The sequence below is a fragment of the Corticium candelabrum genome, chromosome 2 (genome assembly GCF_963422355.1).
Source record: "Corticium candelabrum chromosome 2, ooCorCand1.1, whole genome shotgun sequence".
Lineage (NCBI taxonomy): Eukaryota > Metazoa > Porifera > Homoscleromorpha > Homosclerophorida > Plakinidae > Corticium > Corticium candelabrum.
Window position 1 is genome coordinate 8,726,953 of NC_085086.1, and position 18,605 is coordinate 8,745,557.

Sequence of the window (18,605 nt, forward strand, 5' to 3'; positions counted from 1 at the left end):
GAGCGCATTGAAAGCATTGAGAACAAGATGAAAGCCTCAGCAATGCGCAGGCGACAGTTGCCTAGATAACAATTGCAATCAGCCGTCACAAAACGTACATCTCTCCTGCAACAGGACAGTAATAACGCGCTATGTAAGGTCCACAAGAGTAGAAATCTCTGCATGACTATTTTAGGCTCGTTCACAAGGATGAAACTCAAGATGACTGTAATCAACATAGGGGACAAGAGCAGAATGCAGTTGAGTGACGGCTACTTAGACCTCCTGCTATCTCTAAAGAGGTCTTTATCTCCAAGGATTCTTGGAGAGCGCAGAACAAGAATGGATTACTATAGGCGTCTCTTGCACAACCCCTCTTAACGCGCGCGCAAGGAGCGGAGAGGGGCGGTGCCCGCAAGCGAAAACGGTCTGTTCAAATCCGGCAGATAATTGGGAACAGAAAACTAACGCCTGACGTCTTTAGCACGCGTAGCACGCGCCTGCCTCGGGTGATCGCTAGCTATTATGTCACTCGACACGCTGTGAAGCTGAGACGTCATACGCTTGCATCCTCATTCTTCGTAGAGTTTAGACCTAGCAGATCATGTAATTCACTAGAAGGGGACAGACACTAAGGAGATCGAAAAGTAACAGCCATTCCCTCATACAACGGTAAGAGCCTGAGATTCAGATAGCAAGCTAGTGCAAAATGCGAATGCCGTACGCACGTTCAAAACGTTGTACATGTATTGGTGGTAAGAGTTGACCCTACTCTATCGGTCCGTAGACCCAGTCACCCTAGACCCAGGAAGTTTTTACGGCTAGCGCAGGTATGTATATGACTCACAGGCTAAAAGTTACGTGCAGGATGACGATGAGGTGACCCTCTAGACTAGACGACCAGACTCACCAGACCCAGCAGTTTATGAATCACGAGGTGAAACTTACATGATGCACTGACTAGGATCTAGGACCTTGAGATCTGCACGTCACCTTGACTGTTTGACGCATTCCGCGCTATCTTGCCAGCTGAATCTCAGGATCTTGCCTTTGTATGAGGGAATGACTGTTACTTTTCGATCTCCTCAATCTCTGTCTCCTTCTACTGAACTACTACCGCCATATGGAACAATGCGCATGCAAACATCAGACGTCTCAGCGTCACAGCGTGTCGAGTGGCATAATAGCTGGCGATCACCCGAGGCAGGCGCGTGCTACGCGTGCTAAAGAGGCGACGTCAGGTGGCAGTCACTCCTTTTCCCATCTGCCTTTCGTGTGCGGGCACGCCCCCTCTCCACTCCGCGTTGAGACCGGCTGTGCCAGAGACTAGCATTGCCCCAGATTATCTTTCGCCGGAAGGATGTAGGCAGAGATGGTCTGACTACGGGAGACTACGCAAGCCCTGCTGTATGGATCAGTTGTGCAGCTACTACTCTCTCTTCGCGTTGACTTTGCGGTCGGAAGTGACTAATGATTCGGCTGTATTTGTTTACCACAGTCAGCTGTTAATTAATATTCCATTAACTGTACAATTTAGAGGTTATATTACAATGCAAAGCTGTTAGGTAACAGTAGAGGAAGTCGCAGGCTATCAAGACGAAACAGAACGAGAAGAGGACTCAGAAATATCAAGGAACTACTTGCGAAACAAGAGTAACTGTGAGTTGATGTTAAGGCAGCAGACAGTTTAGTGACTTTGTTAATTGGCTACTTCCTCTATAGGAGCATTCTTGTTAAGACCATACCTCCTTAATGTGTTACTTGATATGCAAAGCCTTATCAAACCGGCTAATACATACGCCGTCCTTACCGTAACCCAAGAAAATCCGGGAACTTGCGGTTTCAAACGATACCAAGATCGTCACTGTCTGCCGTGTTGCGCAGAAGTTGCAGATTTTCAAAGCGCAAAGTCAACGCGAACAGAGAGTAAGATGCTATGTATGGAAACACTGCGGGCGATTTCAGCCATCAAAAGAAAAAGCAAACATTTTCTGCACAAGTTCTAGCTAGAACTGCAATGCAACGTGTCAGTATTACAACTTTACCAACGCAACGTTACCCTAGAGCATGCACCAACTGTGCAGAGCTATATTTCTATATCTTTGACGTAATTCTTAGCATGAGGACCGAGCTTTTCGATTATGTCCTCGCGTACGTACTTGTAGACGTCCATGTTGAGATCCATGGTCTGGTTGCTTTGGTAGAGCTCTATATCAGACAGACTCCAGTCGAAGAAGAAAGACACTGTTCCTGCCGAGCTCGAACTCGGAAAGTAGAAAGCACCGGCTGCAATAGTAACGGTACCATCTCCAGCCGGTTTAGCCGTTCCGAGTTGGAATTTCCCGTGCACTTGGCTTTTACTGGTGTTTTTGAATACCTCCAGAGCCTCTCCGTTTGCTGCTCTAGTCAGGGCGTCAATCACCAACTTCAGTCCAGCGAGCTCTGGTCCTATGGCCAACGTTTCTAGGAAGCCAATAATCGATTTTTTGACAGTGAAACTGTTGGAATTCGTCTCGCTCTTGTTGAATCCAAAGTCGGTTATGCGCCATCCGATGTTCTCCAACACTTCTCTGTAGGCTTTGTACCATTTCACCGGATTCTTTTCACTGTCTGGGACTTTCTTCTTGGCAGCAAGTTGCGCCAGGAGACATGAATTTTGGACATCGGCGTAGAGTTCTGCACTTAGGTCTGAACTTGGTTGCACTGTCATCGAGCCAACAACTGCAGGTTTGTTCTTGCAATTGCCATCAACTTCATCAACAGCAGTCACTCTCTTTAGTGGATAATTAGTGGCGATGGATGTTGGCGGTGGCAGATCTAGTTGTAGATTACTGAGGTACGCCTTGCACTTTCGAACCGAGTCGTCCATCTTGTGATCAACCTTGTTTCGAGAGAACGACCGACGGTGCAGCTAGGAGCGCAGCGATCTAAACCCCTCGCGTACAGTGAGACCCGTGCTTATTCTGCTTTGCATTTCTATATACTTTCCCATATTGAGCCAAATGAGTGAAGTGACCTGTTAATTGTCTGCTTATTGACGGAGATGCTATTAGACGGTGTGGCAGGACATCATGCATGCCAGCTACGTATCACGCCAGGAAAGTTCACTGCGATGTGCTTGTCATGCCTGTATGTTAACGGAGTAAATCGGGCCTGGATCTAGCACTCTACGCGCCCACATGCTGCTGCTTCACATTCTTACCTGTGTCTGTTGCAAAACTGACTTGATTGGATCGGATCGTTGGATTGCTCACAGGGTTTGATGCCTGGTTGAATTCACACGTTTGTGTACCTTGTAGAGTTCACCAGAGTAAAGATACCAAGTAGCAAGCGCTATAATTATTTAATTAATTAATGCAAATAGCAAATTCATGGCGTTTGCAACCATTTAGAGTTCATATGTTTGCAACCTTGTAGAGTTCATATGTTTGCAACCTTGTAGATTTCATATGTTTGCAACCTTGTAGAGTTCCTAAGTTTGCATACCTTGCAAAGTTCACACGTTTGCAGTTCACTCGTTTCCATGTCTTCACACATCGTAGTCTCGCGTAGCTACGCGAGACTACACACATTGCATGACATCAATGTCTTCCTAGGGTTAATTAACTACTATGACCAATAACTTGGTTGGTCTAGCAGCCTGCAAAACCCATGCCCATGCATCCGAACTGTGTGAAGCGCATGTGAATGAGTGTGCTCCGTTCTGGGGGTGGTGGGCTGTACCGTGGATGTTATCATGACTACAGGCAAAAACTACCTCGCTTGCCAGACCGTAAACAGATCTGCAAGTCAGAAAATTTCTATTCCTACAGTGACCGAGGGGGCTGAAGGCCCCCAGACCCCGTTCCTACGCTGGTGCTGATGGAACTTGTGAAGGATTACAAGCACTATACCTTGTAATCATTCTACAGACCTGACTGATGATATTAGACAATACGTTGTTATTAGACATCTTTTGAATACTTTATTCGGTACATGCAGACAAGAAGAATACAGAGTTCTATACATTTTGCGTTCTGTTGACGAACTCGACTTTAACATTGTAAACTCCATGAAACACAAAGTCTAAACACTGCAGCTAACAACTTCTGTCTTATTTCTCTTCTGGTTCTCTCTCCATCTTCTCTTTTGATTTTTTCTTGGCTATCTTTCGCTCTCGTTTTTCTAATTTCTTTCTGATGTCTTGCCTCGCCGTTGCGTAGACATTCTCGTTCAGTTCCAGCCTAGCAGTCGACGTACAGAAAAAGAGATCAGACAGTTGGACTCGCATCTGGAAAGAATGGTGTTGACCACGTGTTCTCAACGAGAAATAATATCCGTTGACGAGCAGAGTAAGCCCAACGGTGGGTTGTCGAGATGCCACTGTAACTTCAAAGTGTCCGTTGGTGCCATCAGAGATTAGGTCTTCAAACTGTTTTACCTTCTTTGGTGACGACAGCATGTTGCGTAGCCTCTTACTGATCGCTGTCGCCTCTTCCTCGGTGGCTGCTTCGCGCATTGTGTCCGAGACAAAATCTATAAACGACGAGGAAGAGGAGCTCTGATGGAACTCTTGAAATTGTTCGTTGTTCATCTTCCAGCCGACGTTGGCTAACACCGCGACAAACATGCCGTACCAATCTCTTGGCGCCTCTTTCATGTTGTGCCGTTTAGACGCAGCGAGTCGAGCGAAGAGCAGCGAATCGTGGACGTCGTGCGTGTCTTGGACGGTTACGCCGCTGGTAAACACGTCGATGTTTCCAGCGACGGGAACATAGCCGTCGGTTTCGTCCGTGCTGTCCACGTGCGTGAGACTGGAGTCGTCTGGATCTGCTGCAGCCATCGGAGTCGGAAGGTTGTGGCGAAGATTTCACGCGGGCAGTCCACAAGCTTGTTTGTTAATTACGTGCGTGATATCAGTGTGGTCTACTTATCTACCCACAAACACCAAAACACTTTTCATGCTTGATTACTGTCATTAGCCCTCGCGTGGCCAGACCTTTGTGATACGCGGAGCCGGGGCGGGCGAATTTTTTTGGGGACACCCTTTCGACTTAGCCGCTGGAGCGAACAGTGCGCTGGTAGTACGAGGCTAGCTGCGCGGCCTTTGATTCTTGGTAGTCAATGGACATGTTACAACGGTGATTTTGACATAAACGAAGTGCTGCGTTTTTGCGCATCTCTCGAACAGTAACCTGCACCGTTTATTCAAAGGGGCCCCAGTTTTGAACATCGTCTGCTGAACGTTGTTTTCTCTGTGCAAATCGACTTCAAATAGATTGGACGGCAGGTAAAGTGATTTCTAAATTACTATGAATTGCGATTAAACATTTTTTATTATTTCTAAAGTCTTTTTTGGGTGCAGATAGCTATGCACGTTGCCTCGATTGAATTGTACGGCAATATTTACGCTGTTACATACACTGCATACATCAAATTGTGTACTATTTATTGCAAATCTATTTTCTCTGTGCAATCATATAATATGCAATTAATAATACAATTATATGATACAAACTACTTCTACCACAAATTTACTAACAGATAAACATTATCTAGTTGAAATGACAGCATTGATATATTTTAAGCATTACTTAGTTGGTATAAACACGTACGTAAAATAATGTATAGACGTTTCAATAATCATGACAAATCAGATGTTGGATATATATGCCTTTTACGAACTGACATTATATTTTGAAATACATATCATGCCATTGGTTGTTATATAATTGGTGACATGAATGACAGTTATATATGTAATTAGCTGTGTGTGTGTGTGTGTGTGTGTGTGTGTGTGTGTGTGTGTGTGTGTGTGTGTGTGTGTGTGTTAATTGTGTGTGCGTACTTTACTTACTTGAATTACGAGCAACATAGCTAGAACATAATCAATATTTGGTAAAGATCAAATGGTTGAAATGAAGACGAAGATCAATACTTAGTTTATGCAGCAAATGTTAGGCAAACTCAACTTTGACATACTAGAATTATTAGTTTGTAGATGGTAATATTTTATTATATGATCTACACAGCTGATCAACTGAAAACTCTTTTTTAGTTAATCTAGATTATTTAGTTATGTGGTGTTTATTGTTGCTGTCGACGATGTGACAGTGGAAATAATTTAATTGGAAAATTATTGCTGCGGCTAGTCTTTTACAAACATTGATTTATTAAGTGCCTATCTGTTTGTATCAATATGCATGCAAGTGTTTTGACTTTATGTGTTGACTTATTTTTGCAGTGACACTATTAGTTAATTTTCGTTATCATGCAACAACAGTTTGTAGATGTTATAGATACTAAGAAATAATTTGAACAATTAATTGAACAGATTTGTTTGATTATCTGTTTTTGTTTGTTTGTCTGACCATCTATTTATATCTGTTTGTTTGTCTGCTTGTTTGTTTGTTTGTCTGTTTATGTATTTGTTATTACATATGTTCTTATTGATTGGTTCTATAGTTTATATGTATAGGCTAAATAATATGATCTAAACTAATTAGTTAGCTTTATAAATTATTGTATCTTGGGGCAATTCCTTGGTAGTTCTGTATGTTTGTTCTTTTTTGGATGAAGGACGTACCTTGGGGTATTTTGCTGCAGCAATGGATTTCAGTATACTTGACACATAATTTATGTCATCAAGACTCATGTCACAAACAATTGGTTATTCATAATACATAGTAACAAGAGTTGTGATCAACTATGCAGTTTACATTGTGCAAGTTAGTGGTCCAAGTAAGTACTGAATATTTCTTTTGCATGTCTTCATAACTGTGCTTAATTAATTAACATAATATTATACTGGCAGGTTGAGAGAGTAGTGAACAGTCTACCATCTTCCTGCATTTCGTTGACCTTTGGAGATACTGTCTTTCAAAGAGTGAGGTCTTTTAATTGAGTTGTTTTTTAGTTGAATTGGTATAAAATACCTGTCATCTTTTTCAGTCTCTTTTTGATTTTTAGTAACAGCTGCAGGGGCTCGTCCAGGAGCTGCTGCTGCTTTCCCTCTGTGTATTGATTTTCTCTTCCAGCTGATTTGGCTTGAATAGGGATCCTCCTACCTTGCCGCAAAACTCCGTAATTCTTTCGCGTGACACTGCCCCCAAAGCACCAACCGAATTTATGGAAAGCTGTAATCAGATGAGAATTTGTGGATTTGGTGGATAGTTTATTGTATGTTGTAGTAAACTTTTCTGTGCTTTGCTGGAACATAACATCAGCCCTCAGTTGCTTTTTAATATCTTCGGATATTAAGTCAACTACCTGACAGAGTTGGTCTTGTTGCTGTGTTTCTTGTTTTAGAGAGACAGTGGTATCAGAATCATGCTCTTTGTTGCACTGCTTTGTGTCATCATCTACACACCATTGTGGCTGTAGATATTCTGATTGCGCATACCAGCCAGTTGAAATGTAGTGCTGCTGCTGCTTCTCCTGCTGCTATGTTGGTGATGGTGGTGGCTGCATGATTTCTTTGTTGTGTCAACTGGCTTACTGATTAGCGTATAGAAGGACAAATCTTGTACACATTCCTTGCCATATGCAATACACGGTGACCCATCTTGACCTCTTGGGCACGTGCAAACTCCTATTTTCATGTCAGTGTAATAAGCAACTCCCCTTTCAGTCTTGCTTGGCATCAAAAAGCATTCTTTTGCGATCTGCTTTATGGTTACTTTAGCATATGCTTTAGCATTTACGCCTTGATAGCGAAGTGAAATATAGCGGTCAACTCGAATGTAGGCTACACTGAGCAGTTTACTCTGGTAATACCATTCCATTATTTCAGTTATGAAATAGAATGTCTGTACCAAGTTGTATGCTTTTACTCGACTGAAAATGAGCTCTTTCAGGATCCTCATTCCAGCTTCTGCATAGTTGTTAGTATGATTTCCTCTAATAAGAATCGTTCTACGATAGCAGTGCGCCCATTCTCTTCGTCTAGCCCACAGTGACTGCATGTGACTATAAAACTTAGGATATTTCTTTATTTCAGGGCTTTGAAGGAAACTGTTGTAGTGTTTCTGTAGCTCAGTTTCTGTATTAGTGTAAACTAATTTCTTGACTTTTTCAATAAGGATGGTACGATCATTTTTAAAAATGTGGTTTTTGCTATCATATAGCCAGGTCCACCTGCGTTGAAGAAAATGAAGTGTGCATAGAAGGAGATTTGCTGTTGGCCAGAAATTGTGAAGAGCTTCTCGCTCTGTATGGCTGTCATCAGTCATAACAATAGTGGGACCATGTTTCACTCCTTTGCCATTGAATGCCTCCTCAGGCAAAACTTCTCCTAACAACTCCAGTCCACGATGTATGGTTGTCGCCTGCTCATCTGAAGTGACAATCACACCTAGAGGAATACCAGAAGTAGGTGTGCTAGTTGACATAATGAATACAGATGAATTATAGCGATCTAGTGAGGAAGTTGCATCAATAAACACCATTTCTCTGGCTTGTTTGATGTTGTTGTGGGCTCTGGACATAAGTGGTGTACAGATTGCTAGAACCATTGGCTGATGTTTCTGCTTTCTTTTACACAACTTGACTTTTTTCTTGGTGGTGGTGAGATGTCGTCATCACTGTTAGAAGATGTGCCACTTTTTGCTTTGTTCAAGCATGGATTTTCATAGACCTGAAGTTTGGCTGTTCCACCTTGTTGTTGGTTGTTTTCATTGTAGATATCAATTTCAGTTTGAAGCTGAAAAAACATGTCTGGCCCATTCTCTTCACCCATTTCCTTCTTTCTCCATTGCTCATGCAATCTGCTGTAGTCCTGTACTGATGGATTTATGGCCCTGTCTGCTAGTACACGTTGAACATCTTGCTCGTTTTCAGCACAGGAAATTATCAGGTTGGTTTCATGGGCGTGCCGAGCTGATGCTGCACTATGCCCCTTAGAGAAAAGAGTGAAAATTTCCTGCTTTGTGGCATCATCTACAGACCGAAAACTCAACGCATGCGCTGAGTGTACAGGATGGCTGTGAATAAAATTCAACTTCAAGATTGTCATGTGTGACAGCAGGTTTTTATCTGCTGCACAAACTTGCTTCTTGGTAGGTTTCATGATATTTAAAGTCAACTTTGAAGGACATTCTGTTTTTTTTTTGCTTCTCATTCCTGCAATGAGAGATCTTCTCTGTCCTTTTCTCTCAACTCGAAGATGTGCCTGTTTTTGCTTGTGACTTAATGATTTTCTGTGATGCTGACAATGCATATGGAATTTTGCCACAAGGCATTTGAAAGCAATCTTCTTTGTTTTTGCTTTTCTGTATGTGCACTTGCTGTGACACATGAATTGTTTTAGCCATTGCTCTGCATCGGCTTTAGTTGCTAAATTAATTCGTAGAGTGGCAGAAAACTGGGGACTATCAAGACAGTGTTGCTCAGATACTTTGAATTCATCTATCACATATGTGTATTTATTGGATTGTGGTACAACAGCTCTCAATTGTTCTGGGCAATCATTTCTGTTTAGGACAGAATAGCAATTTCTATTGCCGGAGGAGACTCTTTCCACAGTGTTGTTTTCAAAATCCGAATCTGAATCTGTGCTTAGATTTGACTGGCAGGTTGGAATGAGCAATTGTTTGATTGTGGGTTGACATTCATTGTTTTTGGACTCAGTTATGGGTGCCAAGTCAGTGCTGTTGGTTATTTCTACATGTGTTGATATGGATTCATTGGAGTCAGCTGCTGTCTTTGACTTGCACACGTCTGTTAGTTCTGACTGAATCTGACAACGAATGTGGGGAATGTCAGCCTGTAGTAACAAAGCCAATAAAGTACGAGTACTTACTAACTGTACAAACTGTTCTAGATATATCATTTAGGTTTTCTAAGTGGTTCTATAAATAGAATGTTTGAGTTTCTTAGTATCAGTAGTAGCTGTTGACTGTTAATTAATTAATTAATGGATATATAAATTAACAATCATGTACCTGACTGAAGTCCATGTCTCTTCTGTGAACCACGCAATAGGCATACTGAATAGATAAAATTAAATTGTGACTAGTTTAGAACAAGTCAGACCAAGTAGCTTGTAATACGTGGAGAAGAAACACCCCACAGTCATTACCGTTCTGCTGTTGAGGTATTTCCTGTATTAGCGTAAGTCATAAAGAAAGTATGAATAACAGAATAATGTCTTTGTGTATATTGCATTTATTCATAGATTACAATGGTAATCATGCTACATAACAACACTAATAAGACGGCGAGGCACACGTTACCTCTTCTTATCCGCCCCGCGTACACCGAAAGTCTGGCCACGCAAGACTATAGAGCTGCATGCCTGTGAACGTATGCACACGCACACGCACACGCATGCACACACACACACACACACACACACACACACACACACACACACACACACACACACATACAAAATGGACAAATGTCAAGCCCTCCACGTCATTCGTGAATGACGTCAACCTTAACGTTATGCGTCCTAAGGACTGAGGTTAAGAGCCTATAAGTGTTACACACACGTGTATGTGGTCAAGAAGGCCTGTTCTGTCTGTCTGTCTGTCTGTCTGCAGGTCTGTCTGTGTGTCACAACAGTCAGCAAATCCAGAAGCCAATTTTAATGCTTCCATGTTCATGTCATATTGGAGAAAAAGATTTTCTACAGTTCTGCAAAGATGCAATGCCAAAGTTATCCTTAGAATACTTTCAAACTGTCACCTAATCGTGGTGATTTAGATAGATTATTTTAGTTTGACATTCAAAGACAAGTACATTAGTTGATGACTTTGTTGTTTGCAAGGACTGGTGTGTATTCAAAAACACTAGCATATGTACAAGTAGAATCTGTATGAGAATAAATTGTCTGTCTGTCTGTCTGTCTGTCTATGTCTTGAACTATGTAGCTGTCAACCTAAACATTCATATTGCAGTAAAAGAATAAACACATCAATGTCGATCTCTGAAACTGCAAAAACTCATACAATTTGACAATTTAATACATAAATTTGCGTTTAGTACACACACTTTGATTTCAACTCTCGTTTATTGCTACTTTATTTATCTACATCCCTTCCCAACAGCATAAAATTTGATATAGTGATCTATGTTAAAACTCAAGAAATTGTTGCATGGTGATTGCTAATCGAAGCTATAGGAATATAAAGAAGTCACACGAAACGACAAAACCGCAGGCTATCAGAACAAAGAGCGTAACGCCGCATGCACACAAAAGCACGCAAATAGCATGGTTGTGCACAGTCCACCCCAAGCACTACCACTACTTCCATGATTGTGATCACACTTCTTGATGGGCGTAATAAGCTCATTCGAGTTTGCCCCCAGCTTCTCAGCCACTAATGGTCGAACTTGGTTGTATCTGGTTTCGTTCAGCTCCATGACGTGCAATTTTCCGTTTGTTCTCGTACCAGATTGAAACGTCTCCATGTAGAAAGAGAACAATTTGAGAAGAACCGTGCCGCTCTTGTTCGTCACAATGCCAACTTGAAAAACTCCGTACTTTCCCAGTCTGATGATACCGTTAGACGTGGAGATAAGAGACTCACTGCTGCATGATGATAAAAGCAAATCTAGGTACTGCCTTATAACCGCTTGCTCGGAGTTCGTAACTCCGCCGCGTTCACTGTCTGAATGGAAATCAACGGTTTCCAAGTCCGTGCCTTCATTGAACCAGTTAAAGAGCGAGAATTTTTGTTCTAGCCAACCGACGTTAGAAGTAACATTTGCGTATCTGGGGAACCACTCCCTATCCAGTGGCTGTCGATAGGATCTCGATGGGTCCTCGTCGCTCAGCGTCTTGTCGGACTCCAACTGGGCGAACAGAGTGCTGTAGACTACGTCCTCGTATTGTTGTCGTTCAAGCGTCGCATTGTGAGTGTCTGGAACGATGATCGAACTACCGACAACTAAGGGCACGACGTCCTCGACCGGTCTCGTTTCGCTCGACGCTACATCTCGTTGTTCAACGGGACTCCTTCTCGATTCAGGTTTGACATTGTTGGGTGACTCCCGTTGAGTCTCACGGGATAGAACCGACGACGGCGAAGTAAGCGAGAGAAGAACAAGTGTGACTAACAGCGAGAACATTCTGGCGGCTCTAACAATGACTCTTGTCTGTAACGACGACACCTAAGTACTCGAGCAACACCCACGAGTTGCCGTTTGCAGGATGTGGTCAAGACGTAGTTCGAGATTTCTCTGTGGACCTCATCACGTCAAGCAGCGTCTCAACAATAGCCTACGCTGTTCAATTAATTCTCCACATCCGATTACGTGCATCTTAGCATCCATGATGGAAGCAGTAGACGACGACCGTCCTGTTGAATAGACGCTACGCCAATGAATAAACACAATGCATGGCTTCTGTTCAAGTGCGCAACTGGCCATCCTAGAATACCACGCACTGACTAGCATCCTGGTTATTTAGAACTCTCCGTCTTCAACAATTTTGCGTGTTTCGATCGCGAATCAATGAATACGTGATTTCCAGTACGTTGGGTCATCTACATAACTAGCATCCAAACAAGTGCAGCTAGAGTTCTCGTAGAAAAGCAATGACGTCAGAACGTGCCACGACCGGAGTATTCTCTAGCTAATCCACTTCCTAGTAATAGATCGAGCGTCTGCTCATTTTCCGGACAATGATGTTAGAGGTTCACTGTCTTCCTTCCTACTCGCTACGCATGACCCTTCTAACTAATTGCCGAGCGTAGCGAGGCTTCTAATTCGGGTCGCACAACAGAAATGGGTGTGGTCCTATATGGGTCTCCATCGAGCTTTTGGTGTGTGCGTGGTGTGGTGTGTGTGTGTGTGTGTGTGTGTGTGTGTGTGTGTGTGTGTGTGTGTGTGTGTGTGTGTGTGTGTGTGTGTGTGTGTGCGTAATCAAAAATCTCAAATTTCTCCTCCCCACGACCACGTTTCATGATAGGACCTACCTTAAAAAATCGTTTCCGTGTCCGACTACATATGAGTCTAAGAACGATTCGTGCAAGTGACCAAATGACGAAGAAAACGCTTCTTGAACTTTCGTCGCCCCATCCTTTTGTATTGTAGCTAGGGATTGTGTGTACTTGACAACCAAGAAACTCCTTCAGGAGTTGAATGCCACCTACAGTCAACTATTCACACGTCCCATACTTACAGTAAGATCAATTATTTACTACACTGTGCTGCATCTAACACTGTTGATAGTCAATGTTTGCTGATATGAATTTTTATGTCAGTAAATACCATTCCACTGTCGTTACAACGGAACCGAGTGCATACCTAGACTGTACATTTCAATTGCCTTGATCACGATCGCAAAACGACGAGTACCTATACCAGGACTATAGATATATGTAATCTAAACTACTAGGAAGTTTGCATGTTGAAACAAATACGTATTGTCTAGCTAGAACTCGGCGTTTCAGTAGACGGTCTGAAAGCTCGGTTGAAAGTGTTACTCACAAACGCGAGGCGCATACGAATACCGTAGAACTAGTTAATTAATTAAGACGGTCGTCGTACTGCTTCGATCCGCGCATGCTGTAGTACGTACGTAGAGTCTATCTACTCGGATGTGGTTGAATGGTAGACAATTGTCCATAACCAATTTGTAGCCTAGTCTAATTAACCGCTTGTTCAGACGCTGCATGACGTGCAAAGTTTGCAGAGAAAGTCGTCGTATGCCTCAATGGCAGCCAAGACGTGCAACCAACAGAAGGAATAACGTCAGAAAGTGCCACGCCCGGAGAAATGCTCTAGCCTAAAGTTAGCAACAGTGTGGGAGTCAACGTTTGACCGTCTTCCGGACAGTGACGTTACAGGTTCACTGCAGCTGCATGTCTTCCTTCCGTCTCACTATGCACATGTCACAGCTGTCTAATCAACTAGGACAAGTACTCTGCTCGTACTGCTTCAATCTGGGATGCCAGACTCAGAGTCCATATATGATATATACATGCATGCATGCAGACAGACAAGTAGGCTAGCACACAGACACATGATTGACATTCCTGATGCATTGTGTTCACAGAATCACTGCTCTTCACTCACAGTCGTGATGTCACTATATGCTGGAGTGGCTTCAAGCCTTGGTGCCAAATCTTTGCTTGCTTGGTGTCCAAGACCATGCCTCTGGTGCCACCTGTGGCACTCTAAGTGCCAGTTGGTCACACCCGAATATTACTGCTTAGTCTGATCTAATCCCTATTTGCACACATATGGTATAAGCTGAAACTTTGGCGGGAATTTATTTTGGCGGTTTGATAACTGATATATGTCTTACCATATGTGGTCATGATGTGTTTGTGATTGACAGCTGTGTTCCTGGTTCACATTTCTCTAACTTACTGCATGGACTCCAACTACTGCATAGGCACAACAGACAGCAAGCAAGGATTACCTACCATCTTGCTGATCCACATGCCTGATGGCGCCAACATATCCCGAGACCAAATTAATGGCTGATTTTATATTGGGGGTCGCTAAAAAAAATCCGATCCACCAATCCACCAAAATAAATTCTCCGCTGATATTTGGTCTTACAGGGTAGTCTTTTAAGAATCTTGGTTGTGTGACTGGTCACGTGCATACTTCTCAGATATGGGCAAATTTATGGAGCTACCCCCCCCCCATATCAGCTGAGGCATGGAAATCAAAGAACACTGAAGATTTGTAAATACACCTGCTGACCCGCTGATTCTACATCAAATCATACTATTTGGGTATTTATATTGTTCTGATTGGACGTTTTGATAACCCGTAGCAACAAAAAGATTAAGAGACTTAATGACCAGACTAACCACCACCCTCATGCATTACTGTGTCCAACCTGCGTCCATGTAGTGATGTCACAAGAGCAGACTCGCAATATGCAAGTACACTAAAACGTATAGTCTCTATTTAATCTTTGAGTAAGTCTTCTGACATAAACAAAGTCATTCTAGTGTTTAGAAGTTTTTGAAAACGATGTTGATCATTAACTTCAAATTTACTGGGTGAACTGACAGCATGCAAGAAGCAGTCGTGTATCAATCTCAACAGGTCAAACATCAGCTCCAATCTCAGATATGAGGATGACACAATCAGAGCCATTACCTTACCATTATAACTTGTTTCGAATTTACTAAACAGTGCAGCTGTCACTGTAGATGCATGTACTTGCAAGTGTCTGAGAAAGTCCAATAATTGTTAAATCTAAGTCACATGCTCAGGGTGGCTCCATAATTATGCCCATTGACAAATCAAATGCAACTGTAAACAGGCTCAATACTGACTAATACATTGCCACAGTGCATACAATGAAAGAGAAAAACAAGCAGACAGAAGGACAAACAATCACAAACCCAACATTAGTGCCAAAAAAACTATCAACATACTTTGACTATGCGTGCGCGCGCGCACGCACACACACACACACACACACACACACACACACATACACACACACACACACACACACACACACACACACACACACACATACTCACACACACACACACACACACACACACACACACACACACACACACACACACACACACACACACACACACACACACACACACACAACAAACACACACACACACACACACACACACACACACACACACACACACACACACACAAACACACACGCACACACACACACACACACACACACACACACACACACACACACACACACAGAATGAACAGACAACCATGTGGACACCTCTCAAAAATTTTGCACTCATTTGTTGGATTTATCTTGCAATACCTAGATTGGATATCGTTCAGGTCAGCAATAACAACCTAGCTACTACAAACATCGCTGAGCTTTAAGTTTAATAAAACACAGAAATTAAGATGTGCAAAGACAAAAGTGCAACTTTGTCTGCATGTACATTGTACCTACATATGAATACATACATACATACATAAATATTGCACATACCTTTATTCTGTTTCTTATTAAAGAGTATAAAACTCAGTGAAAAATGCTTAGTTACATGACAACTGTACTTAGTTACATGACAATTAACAATGTAAATAAATTGTTAATGACTACAGGCAACATGAAGTATGTACAAAAGATAGTAAGACAACATGAAGTACAAACGTGTTATGCAGCAGGAGCGATCACACCTGCACCAACAGTCTGTCAATAGAACCACTAAAATAAAGTCCAGCAGGTGTTTGCATATCTAGGACAATAAACAACATGTACATACATAGTAGTCTAATGGAAACAAAGATTGGGACTTATGTACGATTGACAACTAAGAGAACGAAAAGTCGACATTAACGCGAGTAATAACTAGAGTTCTGGAAGAACGAGAAGTCGACGAGAGTTTCGTGCAGCCAGACAGTGATGATGAGGATTTCGAGGATTACTCGGTAAGACAGTGACAGCACAGTGTTTGTCTATGATATTCGTGGAGGTTACATTTTATTTGTTATGATTGCCTGCTGACAATTGGATATAGAAAAAATTAGTGGCAGAAATCACTGAAGCCAAAAGCTTCAAGCCTTCTGGAACATAGTACATCGCTCTGAGACGAAGCCAGAATTAGATCTCTAAATGACAATGGCACAGGGGCATGGTCATCAGCCGTTCCATCCTCATGAAAGTTCGCATTTGTGCTTGGCGGCTTTGTTGAGACTTGGTCTCCCATTGCTTTATAGTGAAGATATTCATACCTGTGATTGTGGAAGAACTCTCACTGACTCAAGTGGATAACACCAAATAACATGTAAGTCAGGAGGTGGGCCAGTTTGGATGCACAACAACATTGTCTCTATGGTCTGACTGCTTAAGCAAAATAAAAATCCATTGCAAGAGAGAACCAAGAGGAACCTGCCACTTTAGACAGTCGACAAGACATCACAGTGTTCAACACTGGAGCTGGATCCAACATGAATGTGAAAAGACAATACTGTTATGTACCGTGCTGATGAGGTGGATAAATTGCAATGAATCGATCATCTACACTAACACTCCAGGCCACCAAAAATATCAACTATTACAAGACTTGTACAATTTCTTGAAGACCTAGGGGGCCGATGGAAAATTCCATTTGTCATGACCGTTGTCATGATTATAATATTGGGATGTGACAGATGAAGACTTGATAGTTGATTGACATGAGAAGCACATAATGTCGCCATGTGATTTTGACTATATATAGGTTGTAATTAGTTTTGTAGAGAGGGTGTGAGTGCGTGCGCTTGTGCTTGAGTTTCTTTAGTAGAATAAATAGATCATTTGAATGATCAGATCGAGTGTGAAATACGATTACGATCACAATTACAAATACGATAAAGACCAGCTAGGATTACGAATAGAGAGAACAGAATTCCAGTTATGAAAAGTTGGCACTGCGAAAAGGGTGAAATATCAGAGAATTCACGGAGATTTGAGTACGCTGTTCAAATTATATATTTATGAATATGTCTGAACCAATTCGTCGAAGAATTGGACCAACTCGAGCACGTCTTGAAAGGTATTTGGAGAAAGGGGAAGAAATATTGCCAAGGAGACTGGATGGAACAAACAAAGATATGGAACAACAACGAATACAAATAGATATTCTCAACAATCGGATCAAAGGAGGTTGTATCCTTGTTGAAACATGCAATTGTGACTGGATGAACATCTTACAGGAGAAGCTAAGGAAGCCAAAGAAAAGCTATAGGATTTTGCAGGAGAATCTGGCTTCGTGACAATCATTTGGAATTGCCATGATCTCGATGTGCAACTACAAGCAAAACTCAATTCAATCATTAAAATTATTGAATGGCAACAACTGGAAGAACGTGAAAGAACGGCTATCCCAAGTGGCAAAACCTTTTGAATAGCATTGAAACTGCAGCAAAAAAAGCAGCAAGAGCAGCTGTTGAAGCCTTTACAGTTAAGACTGAGTCAGACAAGGCAAAGAAATCTGTTATATTACCAAAGATTCAAATTCCTACCAATGATGGAAATCTCTTGCAGTGGCAAGTATTCTGGAACATGTTTGTGTAATCAGTACATGAACAGGATCTAACATCAATATCAAAATTCAATTATTTTGACAGGGATACTCAAGGGTGAAGCAGCGACCGCTATTACAGGAATCACAGTTTCTAATGAGCTTCCATTGAGGATACTTCTAGAGCAGTTCGAATGACGTGAACGCACTATTGATTCGTTGTATGCTTCACTGCAAAGAATTGCAGTTGCTTTAAGCAAATTATTGGAAACACGACACACCTTTGAATCTATGCAAACAATATTACGACAACTGGAAGCACAAGGACAAGATGTCAAATTGACAACAATCAACAAATGTTGGTACAGCAAATTCTTTCTAAGTTTCACATTGACGTTATTACAAAGCTGGAGGAAAGAAAGGCACTAACAAATGCTTGGACAGTCGAGTCTCTTTGGAAGTCAACACAGCATTATGTCATGATACACGACAATGCTCAACAACATTCGACCAATTCCACCAGACGACCTTCAGCAAAGATACCAGACAGCAGTAAGCAAGGTGCTGCAAAGGAGGAAACAACCATGCAGTCTTCGCTGAAAGCATTTGCAATTTGCAAATAGAGAACAGCCATCCCTGTCGACTGCGGGCAATGTGACCAAGAAAGGAAATCCATTTTCAAGTATTTTTGTGGTGGTAATCATTACAATGAGATCTGTGAAG

The 18,605-nt window shown here is 42.1% G+C and overlaps 2 protein-coding genes across 2 annotated transcripts; both read right to left on the reverse strand.

The window, feature by feature from the left end:
• Positions 1 to 1,854: 1,854 nt before the first annotated feature.
• LOC134198608 (uncharacterized) lies at positions 1,855 to 2,961 on the reverse strand. Its single transcript, XM_062668023.1, has one exon. The coding sequence runs from the start codon at positions 2,846 to 2,848 to the stop codon at positions 2,066 to 2,068; it is 783 nt and encodes a 260-aa protein (XP_062524007.1). The 5' UTR covers positions 2,849 to 2,961; the 3' UTR covers positions 1,855 to 2,065.
• Positions 2,962 to 3,923: 962 nt separating this feature from the next.
• On the reverse strand, positions 3,924 to 4,906 carry LOC134176202 (uncharacterized). Its single transcript, XM_062642884.1, has one exon. It carries the CDS (start codon positions 4,799 to 4,801, stop codon positions 4,073 to 4,075), a length of 729 nt encoding a protein of 242 aa, XP_062498868.1. The 5' UTR covers positions 4,802 to 4,906; the 3' UTR covers positions 3,924 to 4,072.
• Positions 4,907 to 18,605: the final 13,699 nt, after the last annotated feature.

Excerpts from the sequence above, each read along its gene's own strand:
- LOC134176202 (XM_062642884.1), bottom strand. The coding sequence starts at position 4,801 with ATGGCTGCAGCAGATCCAGACGACTCCAGTCTCACGCACGTGGACAGC.
- LOC134198608 (XM_062668023.1), bottom strand. The coding sequence starts at position 2,848 with ATGGACGACTCGGTTCGAAAGTGCAAGGCGTACCTCAGTAATCTACAA.